This window comes from Synchiropus splendidus, chromosome 1, assembly GCF_027744825.2.
Source record: "Synchiropus splendidus isolate RoL2022-P1 chromosome 1, RoL_Sspl_1.0, whole genome shotgun sequence".
NCBI classification, from domain to species: Eukaryota; Metazoa; Chordata; class Actinopteri; order Syngnathiformes; family Callionymidae; genus Synchiropus; species Synchiropus splendidus.
The window spans coordinates 60,168,622-60,194,149 of NC_071334.1; the positions used below are offsets into that span (position 1 = coordinate 60,168,622).

A 25,528-nucleotide genomic window follows, 5' to 3' on the forward strand; every position below is an offset into this window, starting at 1 on the left:
GGTATGGGTTAAAAAAAAAAAAAAAAAAAAAAAAAAAAGCCTTCATTGGACACAGCCCCTTTGTTTAGTTTTAGCAGATATGATGAAATAGTAAACCGACCATGGTGAAATATTTAATAGTTTTTTTATGTTTAATTTAGAAATAAACCAGTAGAAATTGTTATTGATCATTTAGATCCTATATATATATATATATATATATATATATATATATATATATATATATATATATATATATATATATATATATATATATATATATATATATATATATATATATATATATATATATATATATATATTAAAACAGCTTTTATTTCAATCGTTTATATTTAGTTTTTTAAATTTTATTAGCTGGTTGGATTTTTTTGTTTTATTACAATTTATATTTACATAATTTGAATGTGTTTATCGTATTTTGCATAACAGTTAGTTTTAATTTTGTACTGTGCTGTATTCTGTTCACTCATTTACTTCACGACCTTGGAACTTTATATTGTGGTTTTTTTTCAGATTATATAAAGAAGCAAATATGTCAAGACAAAAAGTTAATACATAATCTGACATAACTCAAGAAAATCGAATAACCATGACTTTAAAAGAGAATTGAAAAATACATGGATATCTGAGGAACGAAATCTAATCTCAAGACCACTGATAAATGATCCAAAATACAGAACACTATATTGAAATATGTTTTATATACTAGTCATTCATATCTTGGACAATTCAAATGATTATGCAGGAATGATTATAGTAAATTATTTAACTATAGGAAATCTAGTGATGCTATAAACAGACGACATAGTCGCAAAGATGAAGTGGTATTTTGAATAAATCTAGTTGAATTGTTTCTCCAGCTACTGGCACCAGACATGCGGGTGACGTCCCCATAGTTTCACAAAAGAACACTTTCATCAGCGGAGCAGAGAGCAAACATCAAACAGATCGAACAAGCGGCCACTGGGAATTTATCTCATTTGCATTTTCACTTTCCTCGCAACTGTGACGCATAGATGGCCAGCAGGGGGCACTGTTTCACTTCTAGTCAAGTTGTTTGGAGCCTCAAGTGACCTATCAGACACTGAAACTTGGTTTTACTATGCAAACACTGGCGACTCCATAGATACCTGGGGAATCTGTTATTCCTGGCATCTGTTTATGTGGGTCCTCTAACGCCAAAGGAGTGGGAACGAATTTAAAACCTAAAAGAAACTTTAAGAAGGAGTGCAGAGTGAGGAAAAAAGGCAGAGTATGTATTTAATATGGATGTTTTTTCTAAAGAAAATAACATTTTCTCAGAGTTGGTGAGCTTCAGCCTGAGCTTGAAAGGGACTAACATTAATACATTTGTTGAGCTGGACTCTGAAGTCTGGGTTTGGTGCATATTACCGTTGAAAGATACCTTCATTACTTTTCAGACCAGGACATATTTTCTCCACATCTTCGCTTAACTAGTTGTGCACTTCTTATCACCAATGACACATTAACTAGAGTGTCAAAACCACAACTTCCTGTCTCACATTTGTGAGATGCGATTAATGTCACACACACACACTTGCAGCACCAACAAGTGAAACTACAAAAAGTGCATCACCTTCACCGACGTTTGATGCAGCAGCTCCACGACAGAGGGGACTCAAACCTTCAGGCAGGGACAAGCGCCCACCTTGATTTAGGAGGAGAACTGTTGTGACTTGTCTGTTGCAATGTAAAGACTTGGTGGACACTGATGGCTGAACGGCCTAAGTAAAGAGGAGGTTAGAGTATGAATTCAATGTATTCATAGTGTCATTTGAAGACATTTTACCAGGGATAGTTAGAAAATGCCACGCTTTGTCTGCGTTTCGGAAAATTGTGTTTAAGACTGGACTTAAAATGCGCAGCATGTCAGTCAGAAGTGAAGTACTGTGGTACTAGTGCTGTCTTACATGTTGAGTATTGTGTAAATAATATAAAGAAAAATAGCATTTGTCATCACCAACAACAAAAATAAACAGAAACACAGTGAGATTGAAGCGAAGTATAAACTTTTCAAACGTTATATCTTACATCTGTGGGCAGACGTGCACAGGAAAAATGATGCGTGCGTTCCAGTTCAAAGAAATAGAAGAACAAAAACTAAAAATAAGTGTTGAAGAAAAGAGAAGGCTGTGGTCTTGGAGATGGACCAGAGACTTGATCGCTTTAAAGTCAGTGCTCTTTTTAATAGTGTCCATGTAAGTCATGAAGTAAATTAGCTTCGAAAGGCCTGTTTGTTTTTTTTACATCTGGTATGGGTAAAAAAAAAAAAAGCCTTCATTGGAAACAGCCCCTTTTATTTTAGCAGATATGATGAAATAACAAACCGACCATGTTGAAATATTTAATAGTGATCTTTTTATGTTTAATTTAGACATAAACCAGTGTTGCTTCTGCCAAATTTCTGTAAAATAATTACATTTTATTTTAAATATATATATATTAAAAATACTTTTATTTTGTGATTTTTTAAATTTATTCATTTTATCTTGCTGATTGAATTTGTTTTGTTTGTTTTATTACAATTTATATTTGCATAATTTGAGTGTCTTTTGATCAGCCTTTTGATCACATCCATAAAGTGGGTGATTCTTCCCAGAGAAAATTGATCATATTTTGTATCATACAAACATTTTATTTTGTACTGTACTGTATTCCGTCCACTCATGTACTTCAAGATCTTGGAACTTAAAATCGTGTTTTAGAAATGTTGCTTGTCCCTTGTTGAAGAGCGGCCGACTTGAAAATGAAATGTAAACCCTGAGCACAAACAACACAAAGGTTTGGGGAGTGAGATTTGTTTGGGATTAAATTCATATGATAAACTGCGGCTGAGGGACCATCCACGCCGCTCTACCCTTCCTCCATCACTCTTTCATGTGAACGATGTGCCAAGTGCTGTCTCCGCCAGGGAGCCCCAACTATTCCCAGGTACAAGTGAAGGAGGGGGAGGGGGGGTCGAGCCAAATGGCCTCTCAGGAGCAACAGCATTGTCCGCTATTGTCAGGAGGGTGACCCCGACTCCAATCACCTCTGTAATCTCTAGACTCCTCTGCAATACACAAGGGGAGCTGCCAGGAAGGGACCTGTTTGTCTGCTCCTCCGTGCCCCCCGCCAGGAGCTTTGAAATTCCACTCCTGCCCTTCAACTTGAAGATGGAACAGTGGGAGTCTAATTACACCACAAAAGGTGTGTTTAGACAATTTGGTTTTTATGTGGAGCTTGTATTAAAAGGAAATCATTTACAGTTGGTTTGCAATTTCCCACTGGTAATGGAACCTAAAGAGGAGTTCAGCAGACTCAACAACAAGTTGCTCTATCTGTTCAAAAATAAAGTGAATCATTTCCTCCTGTGAAAAACGACATTCATTTCGGTACATAAAGTTCTAACCTTTGAATTATTCATCCTTTTTTTTATAGTACAACAATATTTGTGACTTACAAGGGAGCTCTTGAAGTAAGTTATGTCATATTCATTTCTGGCTTTTATTTATAAGGCTGCATTTCAACTCACATTTTATTGAACTTAGGTGTACAGTTCTGTGGCAAAGAGCTTTAGTTGATCAGAAAATATTTGTAAAAAAACAAAGCATCATACAACAAACTGATGTGACAAACAAAATGTTTCAAGTGTTTTAAGGAAAGTAGTTTGAACTTTCCTCATTTCGGAACCATGCAGTCGCAATTCCAATGACAAACTCTTCAAAGGTGAATGCAGAAAGAAAACTTGGCTGGCCCTCCATGAATAATCGACAATAGAGACACATCACCTGCATACAGTCGGAGTGCACGGAGAATGGTTCAATACCAATGACAAAAGGTAGAGACCTCACCTGCCCCCTCTGGTCTCTATCCGCCCAGCCATCACCCCTAATCCTCCTGGGCCCGCCCACTCATGTGGGGACCAATCAAGTGCGAGGACCAAGTTGTTCAAGAATGGAGGTCCAGCAACCGAGACTTCAGTGCTCGAACACATCTGAGGACGGAGAGGCAGGAACATGCAGCACATGCCAGGTAAGCCACCAGTGGTGATGCAGTGGGCCTTCATGGCTCATTCAGACAGAAATGTTTGGAAAATGTTGAGGAAAATACTGACAAATACATCTGAGAAATGACTTCAGAAGTGCAGAGTAGCTGCAGTAGAATAGTTTTAAATCAGAGCCGATGTGTTTAGCAGCCATACAAACAAAACTGCAGATGTGAGGAAGAATTATCACCTATAGAAAGGCTAAGACACTAATGCTAGAGCTGAAAAGTTACCAAAAAAGTGAGCCCAAGCAAGCGAGTCCATGATGTTTCCACTGAGATAGTTTCAGACCAAGTAAGTAGAGGGAGAGTAAGAACGCAAGATCTTGAGGGAATGTATGTTACCTTGCATAAACTACTTTGTTTCTACTTTGTAAACTAATTTGTATGTGTCTCTGCAGCATATTAGCTTGTAGTTTATGCATGGATTTGTGTTGTGCTAAGCATTTTAAGCAGGATTTGTCACCATAGGTTCACTCTAAACAACATCAGAATTTACTGATAATAGAGCGTAAATAGGCAAGTGATTTGTTTATTAATAGTTATGTTCTCCAAGTGCGAAGGCTAATATGACTTCATAGCCTCAGAGAATGTAAACGCTGATATCAAAAAGCTTCATATCAGTTCATTTGTTTTGGAATTAGACCCTTTGAATCTAACTTGTGAGACCTTTGCTGCCACAGATCTCAAAACGCAGAGCATGCTGAGACCCCCTCAAGCAGCGGAGGCGTACATGGCCGGCGGGGCGAAGATGACCCTGGAGAACGCCGACCTCTGGAAGTCCTTCCACAGCATCGGCACGGAGATGATCATAACCAAACACGGGCGGTAAGCAGACTGGTGAACAATGGTGCCTGACACGAACTGCAGTGCAGATCTGAGACCTTCGTCTTGTTCCAGGAGGATGTTTCCACACTGCAGCGTCAGCATAAGCGGCCTCCAGCCTTTCGCCAATTACATCGTCATGGTAGACATGGTTCCTGTGGACAAGTTCAAATACAAGGTATGATGCAGACACGATGGCTTTGTTCACAGGAAGATCACAGTATGCAAAAGAAGGGCTGCATTTCAAAGCCTTCCTGTTTGTAAACCCTCTGCCGGAGGCCCATCAATTAGCATCTCATTCACTGTCGGTGAATAGAGAGCAGTCGTCTGAGCATCCAGTCGATGGCTCTCACATCAGCCCCGACCCATTTGGTTGGACTGGGCTTTTAACACAAACACGAAAACAACAGTGAGATGCCGGCAGACGGCCAGGGTGGGGGGTGCAGGGGTTACCGACCTTTGCAATGGTATCAGTACGCTGAGATTTGCTTTCATTCTGCAGTGGAAGAAAGAGCAGTGGGAGTTGGCGGGAGACGCTGAGCCACAGCCACCGTGTCGCACATACATGCACCCGGATTCCCCAGCTTCGGGGAGTCACTGGATGAAGCAGCCACTGTCCTTTCTCAAGATGAAGCTCACCAACCACACCCTAGACCAACACGGACATGTAAGGTTGACACACACCGGGTCACGTCGCCTTGGATTCAAACAGCAAATAATGGATTCTCTCCTCAGATCATCCTCCATTCGATGCACCGCTACTACCCCAGGTTCCACATCATCCAGGCAGACAGCCCCTACGCAGTCCGCTGGGTCTCCTACCAGACCTTCTCCTTCACAGAGACCACTTTTACTGCTGTGACTGCTTACCAGAACCCAAAGGTACAAACACACCAACAGCACTTTCTGTGTCTGATGTTTGAATTGGTCATTGAAATGGTTCTTCTATTCGCAAAGATCACAAAGTTGAAGATCGACCACAACCCCTTCGCCAAAGGCTTCAGAGAGGGAGGAACACACTCACATGGCAAGAGGTAAAAACTGAGGGCACCACAAAACAAGATGTATATATATATATATATATATAAATTATTTTTCCCCATCATTCATCCCCACTGTTTTTGAAAGGCTGTTCACTGTATTAACAATGTTGTGTTGTTGTTGTCGTAGGTGCCGCTCAGGGAAAAGCCCTCCTGCCAAAAAACCCGCTCTGGACAGGCAAAGGCAGGACCCTTGCACAAGTCCATCAGGTTTGTTCTCCACAGATAATGCTGTGGCAGTCAGAGGTGGCAGTTGTTTAAAACTGTATTTTTTATTTCAGGCATGCAAACGATGCCCCCGTCCTCCTCCTTCTACGGTGCGAGTCCTTCTGGGGCAGCGATCAAGAACGAGGCCGTGAGTTACTCACTCAAGTCAGGTCAACTCTCATCCTGGCCTCTGGAGCACGACCCGACGGAAAGCCTGCACACAGAAGCCCTGGAGCTGCACGAGTACGACTACAGCTGCGAGGAGCAGATGGTGCCCGTGGTTCATCATCCCTACAGGTTTGTTTCTCTAAACTTGCCGCGACAGCCCTGACTTCAATCTCGCCCTAAACTCGGCTCCGTCTCTCCAGATCCATGGAATACCCCAGAGGTCCGTATCCAGAGCAAGATGCAGCGCAGCACACTGTCCAGCCCGCTCATCACCCCCTCACTGCCGTCGACCCGCAGCAACATGGCTACCCTCACCATCATCACCACCATCACCACGGCAGCACAGCCGACTGGAGCCAGCACCCGCTCTTCTCCTACTCCTGCTGGTGACCCGTTTGGACTGGAACAATGTCACTGACACGTTCTCACAAGCCGTGTAAATTGTAAAAATGTGAATAACTGAAGTACTGTTGTTTTTTTTTCCTCAAGAGTTTGGCTTTTATACTATTAAACTGTTGTGTATAGTTGTTTAAAAAAAGGTTCAATCATTTTGTATTAGTGAAGCTATAGAAACTAACTGGTGATGTGATAACATGGTGTTTGTTGACCTTTGTGGAGTTGTTTTATAGTAGCTACAATAAATGACAATGATGGAAGCAAAGTGTTGGAAGTCATCACTTTAAAGCAATGTTTTTCAACCGGTGAGCCATTGAAAACTTTATTGACACTAGTAGACTGTCAAAGTTTGTGGTTTAAAAGTTAGCTAAATGCTAAATGCAGAGCAAAATAAATGTGCTCCAAAATGCGAAGAGAGAAAGAATCATTGTTATGAAGATGAGACAAAGAATGCGAAAGATATCTCTGGAAATTCTCTAGAAAAAATCATCCAAAACAGTTATAAATAAATATAAATAAATAAATGCATCATGATATATTTCTGATATATTGCCCAGCCCTTTCTGGATGCATGCAACATGTTACTGCAAATGACATGGTAAAATCGCAGAGTAACAATAGCTACATTTTTCACAAATCAAAAGGGATTTTCTACAGGACTTTCCTCTAAGCACAATTGTGCTTTGGCTGAGGTTCCTCTGAGGTTATGTGCCTCGGGATTTATTCAAAGAACAAAGTTCTCGGCTTAAAAAAGGTTGAACATCACAGGATAAAACCTAGGTTTCTCAGGTCGCCACAAACCATGACTCAGACACACTGCACCCAAGTACTTAACCATAGGGCTGAAGGTCATGGTTGGCCCCCTAGAGGGCCGCTACAACTTTCTTGTTTTACGCTCAGTTTTAATACACTTGCCACGTATGGTGTCAGTAGTGTGTCACTGAATAGACAGCTGCAAATCTGTGATGGTTAACAACTATGGAGACCTTCTTGAAAACAAAAAAATGATAAAGAAAGTGATGTCGCCTCCAACAGTAAAAACTGTTCCTGAAAGCAGTTTTTAAAATTAAAATGAATTGGAAAATTATATGGCGATAGTTCTATTTACACTTTACTTGTCTTCTTCAGAGTTCATTTATGAAAAAGAAAAAGATTTATGACATTTAGACGTTATCTTTATTATATTATATATAATTTTTATGTACAGTTTTCCAAATGTTTCAAGTCTATTTTTCCCTTCTTTTTTTCTAGAGCAAATTCGATCGACCATGACTTCTTCACCCGCTTCTGTCTGACTTTTAATGTCAAATATCTTGGCGCTGATCACATGGTTTCCAAAGGTTTTGGTTTGTTTCCATGTTATGGTAATTGAACACAAATAAAAGCAGTAATTCTGATATCAGGAATCAAAGTAATGAATCAGTTCTATTACTTGAATGGGCCCTGGACCCATTTGTGCTGGGAAAGATGGGCCCTGAGGTCGGCTCGGTCCTTTCTCTGCTATATTGCATTTCCTTCAAGTCAGAGGTTTATTTATTTTCTTTCTGTTCCAGACTGTGTGCACCAACAGAGGCACATTTATAGTTAATGTACTTTTTAATATGAGAGTGCAGAGCAGCAGGTGCAAATACAGTACAATGCCTCAAGAAGAAATGTGCCTTATGTTGCAAAAGAAACCAGTTTCTTTTTAAAAGTTTTAAAAAAGTATTGCATTTCCTTGAAATAAATCTGTCTGATAAATGAGTGCCCTCTAGTGGGCTTTGAAAATGAAGGACACTGCTTCATGAAGCTTCATTCACCCTCTCACCAGGAGTGGTGTTAATGCTAAAATGTATCAAATCTAAAAGTCAAATAAACAATACCATCTTTATTGTAATTTAGCTTTGATCTCAGTCACTTTTTTTATTCTTGCAGGGTCTTTAGCTACGATCGATGGCAAAACCCATTATTCTTTCAAAATGATCTGCTTCTTTTGAACAAGCGTTAACGTTACATGACATTATTTGTGCTTTATGAAGGACACTCAGGTGCACAGGTGGACGGCCAGAGTTTTGAGACCGGACTTGGTCATGTGACCATAAAACAAGGGAAAGTACAAACACTTCCATCCGCACATGCTCAATGTCAAGCTGCCCTCGCCATCCTACACCTGTCATCCGTCCCTGAATCTGCTCAGGTGAGTCAGACAGACAAAAGTGGCAGTGACAGACTGTCGTGACCTGAGAGACAAGTGACAGCCGGCGTGGGACCACCGACACACTCTGGCACACAGCCCTCGACAGAAGGCGCAGACGTCTGGACCGTGAATATTTTAGAGAGGGGAAGTCAAAACTGGGACATTTGGTTCTGAGGCTATGGCCACTTCATTCAGTCTGTTTGCTGGTTATGCACCACGTTCTCAAGACGGGAGCAAGTTGATAGCAATGACAAGCTTTTGATCTCAGAGACATTGATTCCAGGATTTCGCTTTAAATGGAAATAAGTCCAGTCAGTCTGTTTGTGTTGGTAAAATAAAATATGTTAAAGAAACACAACATATACAAATATTGTGAATAAGAAAGTGAACTTGTGGTGACACAGTGAGATTCATACCCCCAAAAAGCTTTTGAGAAGTCTTCAAAGCCCCATCAGGGCTAAACATATCGTGAGCAAAAGATGTAAATATATGATATATATAGTCACAAATAAAATGTATTTAATACATAGACCACATCGGACATGATGTACAGTGTATTTCCTTTATTTTTGCTACTTTCTACAATGTAGATACATACTGAAGAAGCAAATATATGAAGCAGGATACTATTATGTACCAAAGAAAGAAGTGGGTGAATGAGAGGTGTTTTCAAATGTTTGACCTGTACGGCATAAATACATATCTAGCAATGTATTTGTTGCTCCACTCTGTCTCTTGTTCATCTAACTGCCCCATGAGCTAGTCACGGCGGTCTCACTGGATTATTTAGAACTAAATATGTTGAAAAAATCTGCCCAGTTAGGGATGGTTGGCAACCTAGCCGTCCACGACAAGACGCATGCGCCACTGCTAGTGTCTCATTTTGGAGGAGCAATGATTCCACTTCAAGCCTCGGCTGCACGACCAGCGCTGAGAGACTGAGAGTCCATGAAAATGGCATCAGCCACAACCCTGACTGGGGAAAAAAAAGTCAGGATTACTCCAGCCCGTCCGAGTATTCACGAGGCGCCATGCAAACACTGCCCTTGAAAACGTCTCACCACGTCATGTGGACCAGCTGACATCCTTTTCTTAGTACTTCATTAGAAGTCACTAATTGCTTTCTTCCTCTGGGGTGAAGGGAACAGAGATTTGGAGCGGCAGTGTTTGACAAGAACCACGCTGTGATCTAGATCTGCTCCGACACACACACAGAAGCAAGGTAGTAGATGTAAATTTTATTGACTTGTTTTGTACATAAAGGGTCAATACCAGCACAAGTGTTAACCATGGGACCTTTTAACACGTGTCGATGGCATGAAATTAAAAAGGCACAATTCTGAACTCGTAAGTCAAAGACAGGTCAGGCTTTTCTACGTGTGTGTGTGTGTGTGTGAGTGTGTGTGAAGAGAACACAGTAATACTGTCGATGCCATGAGTAAAGCCACTGAAGCAGGAGTAAAGATCGGAGCCTATTGCTTCATGAATAGATTTCAGTATGTCAGAGCAGGACAACAGTTGGGGTTCATCAAGCAGATGGCAGGGACATGACAAGAACTTCTTTCAATTCAAGGAGATTAGTCAGATAAGCAGCATCGGGCCCCGTCGGAGCCCCTTCTCGGGCCTGGGAGGTCATGCACCGAGACAACCAGCAGGCATTTTTCCCTTTTTGCTATCACTCGTCTTTACAAAATGTGATTTGACAGTTTGGGAAAGAAAAAAAAAAACATTGACAAAAAAAAAACATACAATGAGACAGGCGGTTTACAGCAGAGTCCAAGGGCAAGTCCGCTTGCATAAAAGGTTCCAAAGAGGTTGAAGCCCGTCACTGATATTTTTGACAAAAAGTTAGAGACGCAATTATCGTTCTCTCTTCGAGTCAAGGCAACAGCTGGATCTCATTGGCATTCTGGGATATTTCCGCTTCCACACACAAACACACAACCAAACACGCACACAAACAGCCACCGACGCTTCGTTTCCCCCTCACATAGTACACCATCAGTGCCACAACTTAACTGAAATTCTCTGAATTTCATGTCGGACATTTGGTCACAAATGTCTAACAAGAATATCTGGCGAGACAGATTCCAAATGTGAAGATGTTTTTAGTACACCAGCTATTCCATTCAGAAAAGAAGAACAAAACAGAAAAAGTAATTGAAGCGAAAACTAAACCACTTGAGTGACTAAAGATTAGGAGGCATCTGTGCCGGCTTTGTGGTTGAGAAGCTTTTGAAAAACATTGTTGGCATTGAAAGACGCCAAGCACCTACATCCCGAACTGCTTCTGAAATTTTATCACCAATTCATGAACCCCACACTTCCATGTCATGGAGGATCCTCACAGTCGCTGAACCACTTGATGTTTTGTTTACTACCCATTTTATGAAGCAACTTCATGCCCTTAAATACTGAGGATCACATTAGTCCAATAAACCACTTTTATTTCAAACAAAACCAGTGAGAGGACACGAATCTCATACATGGCACAATTTCCTCAGCAAAATGTTGATCATATGGCAAAAATAAAATGGCTGCCCCGCATTAGAATGGCACGAACTTTAATGGTGTAACCTCTGACTCTTCGCATCCCACCATTTCACACTCACACAGAATTACAGAACTTGTCCATGTTTAACCAGTAGCTAACAGTCTCTGTACACATGTAACCCTAGAGTGATGCTTGACCAGTAGGTCAGTTCCTCTTTGTCTCAGTGCTCGACAGTTTTCCCACGTTGGCAACATCCACACAAAAACACACTCGGACACAACAAACTCCAGAGATTTCAAAGGGAACACATGTTCAAATATCTCATATTAAAAACACAACAGGTTGTGATGGTAATCCGAAGACACGCTCAAACTGATGCCCAGTCACAAAGAAATGTAAAAACCAAAAAAGAGGAAAGTAGCAGGGTATGCGGCAGTCATGATTAGTTTGGATCAGAAATCCAGCACTGTCCGAAGCCGCGGCCACAACAGAGGTGGGTGTTGTTGGCATGGCCCGAGCTGACAAAGCAAGTTACCATAGCGATGTGGATGACAGCCAGGGGATTAAGGTGAAAACCGGCACATGGAGGTCCAGCTGGGCTACAACATCAGTCACTTTCATCTGGGTTCTGGGGGTCTATGATTTTGACGTGGGTGAAAGGGAAGAGTCCCCGCCGTCCGTTTACCTCGCCTTCCCACTGGCCACTGATGTTCATCCTCGTGACCTTGACTATGTCACCAACCTGAAAGGTGGGAGGGAGAGTTAGATGACGTTTCAGCAGCAAACAAGTCAACATGCATCTCTGTTTTGATACTGCACGACTGTTACTGATGGAAAACACTAGCAAACAGGGGTTTGTTGGGTCCTGAACACGGTGCTATGCTTTTCCAGGTGTCACCTCCTGATTGTATTGGAGAAAGAGGCGGGTTATGGTATAGTCAACTTAGTTCCATCCCTCTATGACTGAGGCATTATTTGACTTGAACTTTTAAAAACGTGTTGGGCCTCATCACTGTGGCTAATGTTGATGTTGTCCAGAACAAAAACTGCTTTAAGAAGACTCGTAGACAATAAAATGATTTTGTAGATAAAGGAAATCCCGAACAAATGGAAGGCTTTTGCAAGAGTGTTTTGTTTGTGGCTTGTGATCAAGCAGCTATGCCAAATGAATCAAAAAGGGATTTAGGTTTGCACCTGTTTAGTATTCAGAAAGCATCATGGAAACGTCACTGCAACAGCCAGAAAGAACAAGTGTAAGGAATCAGCAGATCTGAATTCTCACCACAACATGACCTAACTACTGCTCGTTCTTTTCTACACTGTAAGCAGCTTTCAGCCAGGAAACAGCGCAGGACTTGCCAGATATCAACAACAAACAGAAGGTGAGTAAGAGATGAGCACACGACTTTATATCAGCACAAAGTGAAGTTGTGGACATGAATAATGAGGTCATCTTAATCTGTGAAGCAGTCCTGAAAGTTTGACGCACGCACACACGCATTGAAACCAGCGCCTCACTCAAAATAATAACTATAACAATAATAATAATAATAATAATAATAATAACTTGGGGTCTTGACGGAAGGTTTGAATTTAGCAACTGGACCTACTTGGACTAGTTGCCACACTCACTTTTCAGTGCTCTCACAAACATTTAGTCCCAATGTCATTTATACTCATTTAGAAAAATGTTTTTTTTATTAAGATAATGAATGCAATAAAAATGCAATCAGAAATTATGCAAAACTATTATTTCAGCATATGCTGCTGTTGGGTCTGATCACATAAGCTGACTGCAGTGTGCTGTGTGTCAAAAACCATCAGCACTCTTAGACTCAGCAATTTGACTCTTCATGATTATTGTTTCTGGGCAATAAAGAAGGCTGTTTTTAGTTGAGCGATATCGAAACAAACGTTGTTCTTTCCCCGGCATTATTTCTGATGTGGCTGACATTACCATGAATATGCACAACACTAAGTCTGCTTGACATTTCCACTCAGCCATTCAGCCAGAGCCTGTCCTGCAGCAAGCAACAGAGAATCAGCGCTCCGGGTGAGTTTGGGACACTGACCGTGACCCCCATCTGGGAAGCCGTATGTTCACCATCAGCAAAGAACTGTTTATGGAATACAGATATTGGAAGCATGGATGTGAAGGACATCTACTGTAGAGCAGATTTATCCTGCCTTCAATGACAGACAACTGAAAGCCTTTTGACTTCAGTTGACAGTGAGGAGCGTTACTGTCTGATCCAAATGTGACCTCCACACCTCTGTCATTGGGGTCAAACCTTGCCTGTTCACAGAAAAGATTCATCACTTCATTATGTGAATTGACAATTAGACGCAATAATATGTGGGGTGATATGGCATTGAAATGTCGGGTTTTACAGTACAAGAACACACAATTTTATCATCTCTCAAATAAAAAAAAACTTCATTGGGATTCAAAAATAGACTGATGTGGTCTCCCCACAGACTGATGGTTCACGATTCTCGGCTTTGGCTGAGAACAAACCAGTCACTAACCACAATAAGCAAAACATTCTCAAGCAGTGGATGGGAGAATAAATAAAATATCAAACTGGATTTTTGCTTTGTAGGTACTCCGATAGGCTTAAACGTACACTTTCTCATATTCTGTCCATGACCACAATGAAATGTCATCCCGAAGCATTTCTTGTTCTTATTAGTCCGACCCATGCTGAGATTATATTTGAAGAAGAACAAGGCAGCAACTACACCAAAGCAACATCTAATCAAACAGCCACAGGATAAAGTGAATGTTTTGTGGCACACAAAGAAAATGTTTGCACTTTCTACAAAGCCTACCCTGTTCTGACCCATTTAAATCACTGCGGTCACAAGTCAACCCAGTCTTCACTTCACTGGCCCCAACACAGAGCATTTTAGATGCCACCAGCAGCTGTGTTCGACAGACGTCTTTCCTGAGAGGAAATATGCATGTATGACATGAGGAATTGCACTGCTTTACACTTGTTCCTCCTAGTTTGCCAGTCACTGACTCCTGATCTGTAAACTCATCATCTTGGGCACCTAACTGGCCATCTGCAGCAATAGTCAGCTGAACATCATGCTCAAATATCGGACCCCACTGATGTTTTTCAGCCTAGGACAGAGGTGGAAGTCATTGGAGCGAGGTCTGGAGAGTAGGGTCGATGAGGGAGGTGTTCGCAGCCACACTCGCGCACAGCTTCTATCACATCTTGCCTGGTGTGCACTGGTGCGTTGTTGGGGTATGTCTAAATACTAAATGATCAGAGTGCAGCCTGTTCTTGAAGAACAATAGGTGCGGAGCATTGTGTGGTGCTGGAAAAAAATGTGCAAGCCTCAAAACCTTTTGATACCCCCTTGTTTGCAAGTGCAACAAATCGAGAAATTCACTCAAATCAATTCTTTAAAGTATATCTGTCACTGATTCTTGTGTCCCGCGGTTGTTACGCAGCGCAATAAGTTCGAGTTTATAAAAAAGGTGTTGGGTTCAGCATGCACCGGGGGCTGAGGGAAGACCATCACAAAGTCTGAAATGTGGTGACTTGGCCGCCAGTTACAACAAAAACAGTCCTTTATGCAAGTTGATCTTGTTCTTGTAAGTGTGCACCTCACAACACAATGAAAGTCTTTCATTGAGAGGTCTTCAATCACAGATTGACATTGACTGTTGGTAGAGTGTTAGGTGTGTTATGTAGGAGATCCCTGCATCCAAAAGAGTTAATGTGGCAACAGCGACAGGGTTCATCTCTGTTACTGATTATTTGACAGATGTTTGATGTAACTGTGTTATTGTACAAACAGATGTTTACAGATTATATTTTTTTACAAAGCAAGTTGTTCAGTGAGTCGTTGACATGGTGTGTTGGTTGAGGGGGACGGGCTGGGCTTTGGACGGCCTATTTCAATATCCAAGCCAAAAGCCTGGCCCAGAGTTCAGACCCAGGTGTCAGCAGTCACGTAGGACCATTTTTTAGTTTCATTTTCATGTGGGTGCAGATTAATTACCTCCACTGGCGGAGGCTTCCGCTCCTTGAGTTCTTTTCTAGCTTTTTTAAAAATTAATCTATTACACAAAGATGTTCAAGCAGCAACTCGTTTATCCAGTTTGTGAAGTTCAAACAGATTTATTTGCGCTTAGTTCTGATATTGAGTACAGGGATGAACATGAAATTGTATTTTTTTCCTCAATCCGATTCATCGATTAATGTAAAGAATAAATAAATAAATAAATCAACTTCTGAATTGATCCATACAATACGTGTATAAATATGATCATGAAGATATTAGTATTAGAAAGAGGGGAAAAAAAGAAGAGAAGACTCCACCGTAACCACAGAAAGATTAGCCCACTAAAGCATATTAGTGTAGAGTACTAAAACAATTTAGTGCTCAGATGATGAAGTCACAATGCCATCATCTGTCTAATGTATAGAGCTATTGCCTCATTGTTTAAATGCACGTTTGACTACTCTTTTGGGCACCTCATTGACCACAACAAGAGTCCAAGTGAAATATGCCTTCTCCATGGGTCTAACATTTTTGGTCCATTTTTTATGATTAGGTTCATTATTATTATTTATATTATGACCCAAATACTTTACTTAAGAAAAACAAAAACAAAGTGTATCACTTCATATGGTCAGCATGTGACAAATTTGAGAGCACTAACTGGGACAGCAGGAAATTTTGGGTTTCATGATGGACTTGACTCAAGAAAGATTTCTAATAAAAGTAAAGCGACTTATTAAAATAGGCACAGACAAAAAGCTTGTTTTCATTACACGTGTATGTTTTCAAAGTCAAAGCAGATCCACCTATGATACTGAGAGAGCTAAATGGAGACTAAACCACCAGTTAAAAAGTAAGATGAAAACATTAGGACAATGAATTGAAATTTGCTGAGATGAAGTCAAAGAAAATTTTAAATACCTCCAGAGCAAGAGCTGTCTTGTCATAAGCACAAGGCACTCGTTTCTGAATCGCCTTTGCCATGACGGGGCCATTCTGCATGGATGGCAGAGGGGTTATCACGGCGCCAGGTGTTCCAGGGGGCAACGGTGAGGGTGTCTGCGGCTGAGCGTAGGCATGGACGACAGCATGTGAAGGTTCTGGGATACCATAGCTATTGGAGTTCCGAGATCCATGGGTAGGCTGGCCAGTGTGGGGTGACGGCCGAACAAGTTTCTCCACGTAGGGTACAGGTATCATGCCAACACGGCCTTCTTTACTCTTGGCACTCCACCACTGCTCCTCTGGCTTCTCCAAGATGATGAGAATCTCACCTTTCTTAAAGGGTAGATCCTCAGCATCACTGCCAGTAAAGTCATAAAGAGTCCGAACATACTCCAGGTTGTCATCTGAGCCCACCATGGGCTGAATGGGACCAGTCACTGTGCTTGGGTACCTGAGAACGCACAAAGAAAGGTATAAGGATCACACTTAAACGCTGAAGACAGCACAATACTGGTAGAGAGGTTTTGCTTCAGCATCAACATGGTGGTAATAACAGTAAGAACAAACCAAATTAGTTCGCAGTAACTGGAGATTTTAGGCATTTTAAAGCACAGATTCATCGGCAGTGATTATGGATAGCAAGAAATATGGTAAAGGCATATGGAAAATTGATTTAGAATGTAAAATTTGTCTGGACCTATGTAAGGAACTCGGGTCACATGACTGTTTTTCCAAAACCTGCACATGCTGCTTTCAAAGACATAAAGTGAACAGCGATGCATAATAGTGTTACTAAGGATAAGCGCACATCAGTAAGGGAATGACTATGGTATTTGATGATTCAGGACGGAAAATGAATTGCTTGCATGTTTTTCTTGTCTTGTTTGAGTCAATGAGCAAACCCCAGGTTTATCTGATCGCCGCAACGCAGCTAGTTGGTGTGGGTGTAATTAAGAGTTGCACAATTTGTATTTTGACTTAACATTTAGGAATAAAAAGACTGTCCCTAACATAATCACAATAACAACAAGTGAATATATTAGTCTTGACAAGGGGAAACAGTCACCTCTCACCACCACCAGAACTTCATGAAGGAAAACAGAAATGTACTTGAGCATGAAAAGAAGGTTCAAAACTTGATGAATCATGGCTGTTACTTTCTGCAGCATATTTGAATTTAGGTTAGTCCAGATAAAAATAGCCAACCCACTTAATCTAGATCAGCACGCGTCCCCTTCTCTGGGAGAGAGAGTTCTGGCATTTCAGACTTCCGTCATCTTACCTGGGAGCTGGCTCTATCAGCGTGGTGGTGTCCAGGTAGTGGATTTTGTAGAACTCCAGCAGAGCATTGAGGTTCTCAAACTCTTGGTCACCAATCTTAAACCTTTTGCTTGGCAAAGAGTTGATTATATAATGGGACACTTTGGAGTTCTCGGACACCGACAGGACGTAGTCCCCGGGACATGTGGATGAGTCCCGCACTAAAAACATACCATGTCTCTGTCCTTGTAGCCTATTCTGTGCCTCTTGTCGGGACACGGGGCCAAAATACCACGCAGATCGGTCGGCCGAATCAAAGCGAGCTGTTGACATCTCTATTCAAAAATAAATTAGTAGAGTGGGAAATAGTGGAGTCTTGAAGTTATGACGTGGATGCAGCACGACCAATCACTGCAGAGATACGGGGCAGGGCATGAGGCTTGACTTCTGCAAAAAGGAAAAACGCTGCAGGCATGAGGATGTCCGTTCGGTTCAAAAATAAAAGTCAAAGCAACCTCACGTGTTCAGGAAGAGGCTACGTGCGTCTGGATGCCACTTTGATGCATAATGCGCGTCCAGTGATAGGAAGTAGTCAGCAAATCAGTGTTAAAAAAAACAGAAAAGTGACGTCAGACAGACATCAATTTAGGCCGAGCGACTACAACTGATCAATGACGGTTCCCCTTTTTCGTTCGTCGCTCGGAGAAAAGAAACCGCCGTCTGTTCGGACGCTGCTCTCCAGTAGCCAGTTACGACATCAAGGTGGCCTCAGTTTTCCATCGGACGAATCCTCATGTCTCAACTCCGAGGCCGGTGTGGGCGCTTTCTAACGCGCGGTGCGGTCTCAAGACGTCATTGAGATGCCTCTTGGAACCCCCTGTCTTGACTCGCAGCGGACTTCAGAAGCAGCACAGCAAAGAAATGGCGGCTCGAAACACGTCTTCAGACAAGAAATAGTTTCACGACACCGGTGCGCGAACATCTCACGACTGACGGAGGTACGAAGAGCACCTTTAGCATGAATATTCCACAGAGAGCGCCTTCGGGAGGTGAATACTTCCCTGTGTTTCTTACTCGTCCTGCCGAAACACACACATACACCACAAGTCCGAGACTGAAAAATGGCGACGGGAGGGCAGGTCCCGCTCTCCGTGTGTACGTCACTGACGCCTGGAGGGCGGGGGAGGATGAGGAGGAGGCGGGACCTGAGGCGGAAACAGCTCGTTGCGTGTGGGCTGTCAGTCGTGTTTTTCCGAGCTGTCAATCATGCTTCTCTGACACAGCCCGATACGTGACTCACGATGACGTCAGCGCCACACTCGGACTAGACAGTCAATGGAACAATTGCTGTACATAGTATATGTTAGCCACATTTCCCCCTCAGGGAAAGCTGAAGTCACTGAAATATTGACACGTCGTGACGAAATAGAAACGCTCTAAATTAGAGATATATTTCAACGTCGTTGGTTCCATTTAATAAAAAAAAAAGCATTTTGTGAAATATGACTGAGACACAATGTTTTCTAAAGCTGGTCAAGGTTCTGTAAAACATTGAATTTGTACCAAAATCAATCTACAACAAAACACAAAACTCTTTAAACGATGTCACGGTGCCTTAATGACGGAGGAGGAAAGTGAAATATAGTGCAAGCACCTTCCTACCTTGCTTCCATGTGATGACATTCTGAAATAAAACACGTGTCATTTCACTGCATTGTCGTAAATGAGAGCTTGGTCTGTTGTGGTTAAGAAAGAGCTCCATGATTTACCAGTCAGTTCTCACTAGACAACCTTCCTGGAGTGAGGCACTCCTGGAATGTCCAAGTGGGAGGAGGCCTCAGGGCAGACCCAGGACTCTTTCTCTCAGTTGGCCAGGAATTCCTGCGGAGGAGCCACGGCTTCCTTGGGATAGGAAAGTCTCATGATGCTGTTAAAAGAGAATGACAGAGAAAGAGAGTTTGGTGGGATCGAATCATTGCTATTTCCAGATGATTTGTTTCTCATGCCTCCATGGTGCAACCTTCAATTCTCAAGTAAGAAGCAGCTGGGATGAGTATCAGCTCCTGTAAACCTGAGGCTTGCTTCTCAACTGGAAAACGATGGATTGCTCTCTCCGCCTGAGGAATGAGTTCCTGTCTCAATGTGGAAGTATCTGGAGTCATTGTTCTAGACTGAGGGGGGAAGAGAGTTGGAGATTGGACAGTGGCAGTATTTTAGTTGCTCTACCACACTGTTGTGTGAGAGAGAGCTGAGCCAAAAGGCAAAGCTCTCTAGTTACTGAACAATCTTCTCTCCGACTCATGAGCTGTGGGTTAAAAACGAGCTCTTGGATACAAGCGACTGAAATGAGTTTTCTTTGACGGGTGGCGGGTGTCTCAGAGATAGGGTTAGAAGTTCTGTTACTGAGGAGAACAGAACCTTTTCTTTGTTGAAAGGAGTCAGTGGAGGTGGTGGATGCCCCCTGAACGCCTCCCTTTGGAAGTGTTTCAGGCACAGCCAGCTGGCAGGAGACCGAGTGGTCGACCCAGGACCAGGTGGGGGGGATTATATCTCTACATTGGCCTGGGAGCGTCTCGGGATCCCCCCCTTATAGCTGGTGGATGTTGCCTGAGAGATGGGTATTTGGTGTGACCTTCAGAAGCTGCTGGATGAGGATGTTTTTTTTTTTTTACCTCTGGGTGAGGGATAAAGATGATTGTTTTATGATCTTGACAAATGTGTTGTATGGCTCTTGGTCAATAAAACGTGTGGATGGTTATCATACGTAATATAGAAGTAAAGTATTTCTCCATACATTTAAATGTATCATTGCACTTTCACAAAAACGTACTTTCCCAAATTAAAACAGGATTGGAGTTTGCAGCACGTTTTGCTCCACAGGAAATGCTGAGTGCATTTACATGCACGGCCAGTGTTTTTAAAGAAGCTTGAATAAGGTCAGCACAAAAGAGCTTCACAAAAGCATGTCAAACAAGGCCAACCTTCCCATGATAGAGCCACTTCTTACCGCTGCTGAAAGCAAAGATGCACAGACTCAGCTTGACAATAGTTATTTGAAGTTGAGATGCTGGTTGAAACTTGTCACAGAACAGAACTCATTACTGCAACACTGTCTGAATACTAATACAGAGGCACCAACTGAGACGGTGCCTCCCACTGCTTGACCAATGTTGTAAAGATTCCTAAATTGGGGGAAAACAGAGAATTCACATATCAAAGAGATAAAGATTGTAGCATGGTGCTGACTAATGAAAGAAAACAGCAGTGGAGTTATGATACGAACCTTGTTAATTCCCCCCCCCCCCCCCCCCCCCCCCAGATCTAGTTATAACCTTAAATTCCGAGGAGCTGATGAGTAAGATACTCCTCCACTTTAACCTTCATTGCACCTCCTTCGTCACACTCATCCTCTTCATGTCTTCCATCATCATCAACATCAGCATCTAAACCATACAGTACAGTACTTCATGGCAACTCTTAGCTTCTAGTTCTGTCTTGGCGCCCTGATGTCTGTCATGTCTACTTCTTACACCACCACGAGTTCACTTGGTCTGTGCCGTACAAAGTTGGAAGGCGTTTGGGGAAGCCCTGATGAGTCAAAAAACAACTTCAAACCAGTCAGGAAGTGACGAAGTCAACACTCATGACAATACCTTAGCATTAAACCATCATCTAAAGGAATAATAACCATACATAGAGACAACTTGCTGGGGGGATTTTCACGCTGAAATAGCCTCAGTCTTTTATTTTTGTTGAATTTTTCCATTCACAGTTTTCCATGAGCTTTATTACAATCATGATGAAACTCGTGACAACAATGTCATCCAGTACATCTCAGTTCATGAGTTTGGACAGTAACATGTGCAAGTGTGTTGTCTTTTGGAGATATACTAAAGAACAAGTGGTGCTACCATCTTAGTCTGTCACTCAGCCCTGAGTCAGCATATCTTCAGTCAGACGCATAAAAGCAAAGTCCTGATGTTTTAATGGCAGCACTCGCACTACAAGCCAACACCATGCAATCTTAGTTCAGTTCTCTGCAAAAGCTACACTTGAAAAATGAGAGAGGATTTGAATACATGGTGAGTCTGACAGCCACAATAACCTGTAACCCTCATGCTGCCATCAAACATAAAGAAGGTGCACCTCTGATTCAAGGCAAAACACACGGAGCAAAATCTGAGAAATGCTTCATTCTGAGAAACTTTTAAAATATCTATTTTATTGCACATCGCATGTCGATTTACTGAAGTGTGTTTGTCTTCTGTCACCTACCGTCACTCTTTCTTACCAACACAAAAAAGAAGCATGACGTCCCCACATCATGATTCCCAGCAGAACACAAGCTGAGGTGTGTGTTTGCCACAATATGAAGCATTTCATCTTACAGATGCTTTCGAACGATCTCTCTGCACCGCACGGGCCCTTCTCTGTTTTTCTGTCGTGCAGTTGACACTCCGGGTCAGAACTGGAAGGATCAGCCTGGACTGCTCCCCTTCATTCCTAAAATAGACAGCAGTTGGACGCATGAGCAGCGAGATCAGCCAAGCACCAAGTCTTGCCTCGTGCTGAATCAACGTACAGCTTCTCTGAAAGTGCTTGAGGACCAGGTTTCTTGTCTTCGAATAGCTTTCTACTGAGGTCAAAAAAGGGCTGTGAGACAAATATATATTTGAAAATCATGAGATATGAACTTCACCTCCTGCTGTTACCGACATATGCTTTAGTCAGAAGGTGGTGTTCTGGAGTGACTCTTCTGTTCAGAACAATTTCTCTCAGGAGATTCTTCACACGTGCAATCTGGAGGACACAGAGACCGAAAAATCTACAACAAAAGCAACTAAAATATTCTCACGGCATAAAAAAAAAATCTACCTACCTCCTGCGACTGCAAGCAGTTGGTCTTGTACAGCTGGCGGATAATGGCCTCACACTCAGGTAGTGTGGGAGCGTGCGGTTGTCGTGATGGACTTCTGTGAATGCGCAGAGGCTGCAGTGATGTGATGAGCCCATCCATTGATGGGGAGCCTTGGTCCTGGGTGGAGCTGATTCCTCCGACTCTCGCGCTTCACCCACAGCAAAAGCATGTAAGGAAGGAAACAAACCTCTGAGATAAAATACTGCAGGCTTAAGTTTTATTTAAGACAATGAGATAAAAATAAATCTAGAGCTGGATATGAATTAATATCGCCCAAATCCATTCAATTTGATTCACAAAGACCTGATTGTGATTCAATTCAATTTTGATTTGGTTCAGGACATTTCATTCACACCACGTTTCCAGAAGAGAGAAGGAACGATACTATCGTGCAACAACACAGTTAAAAAAACATTTAATGACCAATCTGAGCAATTTCATGAATCGGTATTTGACAACCCACAGTAATACGATTTACATTCATTCATGGATTAAAAAAAAAAAAACCACACACCCCAAATGAATTTAGAATTCACAGGTCACACGGCATAATTTATTTAACACTTACTTATGTGGAGGGTCAAATTGTCGTACAGTTGGATTCATAATTCCCATTAAAGTCAAATTATAAAAAGTGAAGTGTTATGAAATAAAATTACATAACTACTAGGAAAAATGCAGTTTTTTGAAACATCTAAAAAAAGTTTCGTGGCTTCACAGATTGTCGTCCGATACGGCTTACGTTGTAATTTACTTGAGAAATTTCGACTCTGTCATGAACAGAAACTCATCTAAAACAAAGATATTCACCTCAGTTGCTGGCCTTGCAATCGTGCATCCATTATGGACTCCACTAAGTGGCTTCTAGCAGAGTTTTCAGTTCCCTGAGCTGGACTTCTCGCACTCGTCTGACTTCGTCTGGTTTCTTTAAAAAAAAGGAACAAAGTTGATTGCATCAACAAGCGCTTTAAACCTGACTTCATTTACCTTTCTTACCTTTCACACTTGACTTGGGATGCTCCATTATCAGCCGGTACTGCAACTCTGAACAGAAAGGAAAATGCGAAATAAATGGCCACTCAATTGCCAGTTGTTCCTCCCGGTGTGGGCGCACCTATTTTCCTCTCACCACAAAGCATCGCAGCTGGAAGCAAAGATATGTTTGTTCAGTTCAGTAAAGCCACAGCAGTTCTACAGCGTGTCCAGCCCCTGCTGAGAATACATGCATCTAGCACTTCCCTGGCTCCTGTTGCTATGCGACCACCAGACTGATATGGATGCTCCTTACTGCTGCAGCCTGTAGTTGTTCAGACCGGTGTCTGGCAATCGTCTCATATGAGTTAATCCACTTCACTTATCAATTTGCCCACATACTCCAAGTAAAACCCCTGTTTTTCGTTAATGCTGCTTGGATCTATTGAAAAACAAGATTTTTTCAGCATCAATATTCAGCCATGACATGTCTTCTGGCTGCTTCTAAGATGTTTTTCCTCTGGTAATGATGTTGCTTTTTTCATCCACAAATTCAAGGTCAATGCTGGAGGGACGAAAGAAAAGGACTGCTCATGCGGACAAGCAAAATTGACTCGTTGAGTCAGAGTTTGTGAGTCTGTCCCACCAGAATAGCAAACTAGTCCAACTGACCGTAAACGCTCCAGAGTTCTGTCCTTGTGCGCTGAAGTTCTTCGTGTGTCAGTCCGAGAGACTAAATTCAACGTAAATGCCAAAGGAAACATTGGAAACAGCTTGCTATACCTTTGTTCTGCCGTCTTAAATAATCCACTTCGCCGTGAAGCTTCTCCAGAGTATCCTTGTGCTGCGTCTGCAAGAACTCGATATTCCTCCGCAGAGACGCGACGCGGGGGTCGGAGTCACTGCTGCCAGGTGTCACCGCTCCTTTCGTCCGTCCTCCGTCAACGTGCTGATCTCCACACAGCGGCTGGAGCCGGTTCGCCGGGAGCCGCTGTGGAAGCGAAGTGCTCCCGAGGCCGCCAACCCGGGTCCAGTGAGGCAGGTGCCGGACCGGCGGAAGGTCTCTGCTTGACATGGGCCTAACCACCACTTACAACTTCACACTTGTCGACGCACCCGCTAAAGTCATTTCAGCGCGTTGTCCTGCATGAGCTGTCACCCAAAAATGCATTTAAAGTTCAAATAGTCCAAATACTTTGGACACTCTTCTTCTACACACAACGTTACCGTGACAACCAGTCCGGCCTTTCTCTTCTTCGTTCTCGCTAAACACGTCTCCATTTGAGCGACACTGCCCCCAGTGGGCAGGGATAGAAGAGGCCACTTCACGGTTGGCTTGACGGTCGCCAAAAACACGACTTAAAACAAAAATGGAGCCTTAGAATGTAAGAATAACTCATCAATCCTTTTAGGGTATAGTCACTCACATTCATACAGTTCTAAGAAGGAAAACCACTCTCTCTGCAGAGTCTAAGCTCAGTACCAGTCTACAGATGACTCAGTATAACTTTAATCCCCAAATGTATTTTTTTAAATATGATTTACATACAATATAAATGGAAAGCACACACAGTTTAAGTCATTTCCATTGCAATTTAAAACTACTAAATAAATGCCAAACAATTCAAGCACAAAAATACATTGACTTACGTTTTTAAAGATACTGAAAACAGTATAAATAATAAAAATCACAAGAATATATACTGATTTGTATATTCAGAATGCCTCAGGAAAGAATGCTTGAAATTATAATTGAGGTGCAAGATGATGAAACTATCCACGTTTCTGCAACGTCTGTCATCATGAAGTCCACACACCCAAACTGTTTTTCCATTCATTTTATTTATCTTGAAAGCACACACACACGGACATCGAGATAGTGTTTTGCAGTTCAGATGACTGATGATATTCTTTGAATGGAATGAAATGGAACGATATTTTTTTGTCTTTAATTGGAACATGATTTGATGCTGATCCCTCTCCAGTTGTATATACAAGGACAGCAATAACTTAACACGCAGTATATACACAAATGATGTTCTCGGTTGACATTGTAT

The 25,528-nt window shown here is 42.1% G+C and overlaps 3 protein-coding genes across 4 annotated transcripts; 1 reads left to right on the forward strand and 2 right to left on the reverse strand.

Moving 5' to 3' along the window:
* The first annotated feature begins 3,897 nt into the window (after positions 1-3,897).
* LOC128752926 (T-box-containing protein TBX6L-like) lies at positions 3,898-6,924 on the forward strand. The gene is made up of 9 exons (XM_053854731.1): positions 3,898-4,035; positions 4,731-4,875; positions 4,948-5,050; positions 5,375-5,539; positions 5,608-5,754; positions 5,830-5,906; positions 6,043-6,122; positions 6,194-6,416; positions 6,488-6,924. The coding sequence occupies exons 1-9, from the start codon at positions 4,020-4,022 to the stop codon at positions 6,675-6,677; spliced, it is 1,146 nt and encodes a 381-aa protein (XP_053710706.1). The 5' UTR covers positions 3,898-4,019; the 3' UTR covers positions 6,678-6,924.
* A 3,125-nt stretch (positions 6,925-10,049) lies between these two features.
* Positions 10,050-18,704, reverse strand: crkl (v-crk avian sarcoma virus CT10 oncogene homolog-like). The gene is made up of 3 exons (XM_053854734.1): positions 17,604-18,704; positions 16,298-16,772; positions 10,050-12,095 (listed from the first exon to the last, which is right to left on the reverse strand). Exons 1-3 carry the CDS (start codon positions 17,912-17,914, stop codon positions 11,961-11,963), a joined length of 921 nt encoding a protein of 306 aa, XP_053710709.1. The 5' UTR covers positions 17,915-18,704; the 3' UTR covers positions 10,050-11,960.
* Positions 18,705-18,899: 195 nt separating this feature from the next.
* On the reverse strand, positions 18,900-24,716 carry si:ch211-222n4.2 (uncharacterized protein LOC101885505 homolog). Of its 2 annotated transcripts, none has more exons than XM_053854733.1 (9): positions 24,255-24,716; positions 23,496-23,543; positions 23,310-23,424; positions 22,461-22,647; positions 22,281-22,381; positions 22,164-22,214; positions 21,970-22,084; positions 19,351-19,508; positions 18,900-19,265 (listed from the first exon to the last, which is right to left on the reverse strand). In XM_053854733.1, the coding sequence occupies exons 1-8, from the start codon at positions 24,544-24,546 to the stop codon at positions 19,419-19,421; spliced, it is 999 nt and encodes a 332-aa protein (XP_053710708.1). In that variant the 5' UTR covers positions 24,547-24,716; the 3' UTR covers positions 18,900-19,265; positions 19,351-19,418. The 2 variants fall into 2 exon arrangements, with proteins under 2 accessions (XP_053710708.1, XP_053710707.1); XM_053854732.1 differs by having other exon boundaries at positions 22,164-22,217.
* Positions 24,717-25,528: the final 812 nt, after the last annotated feature.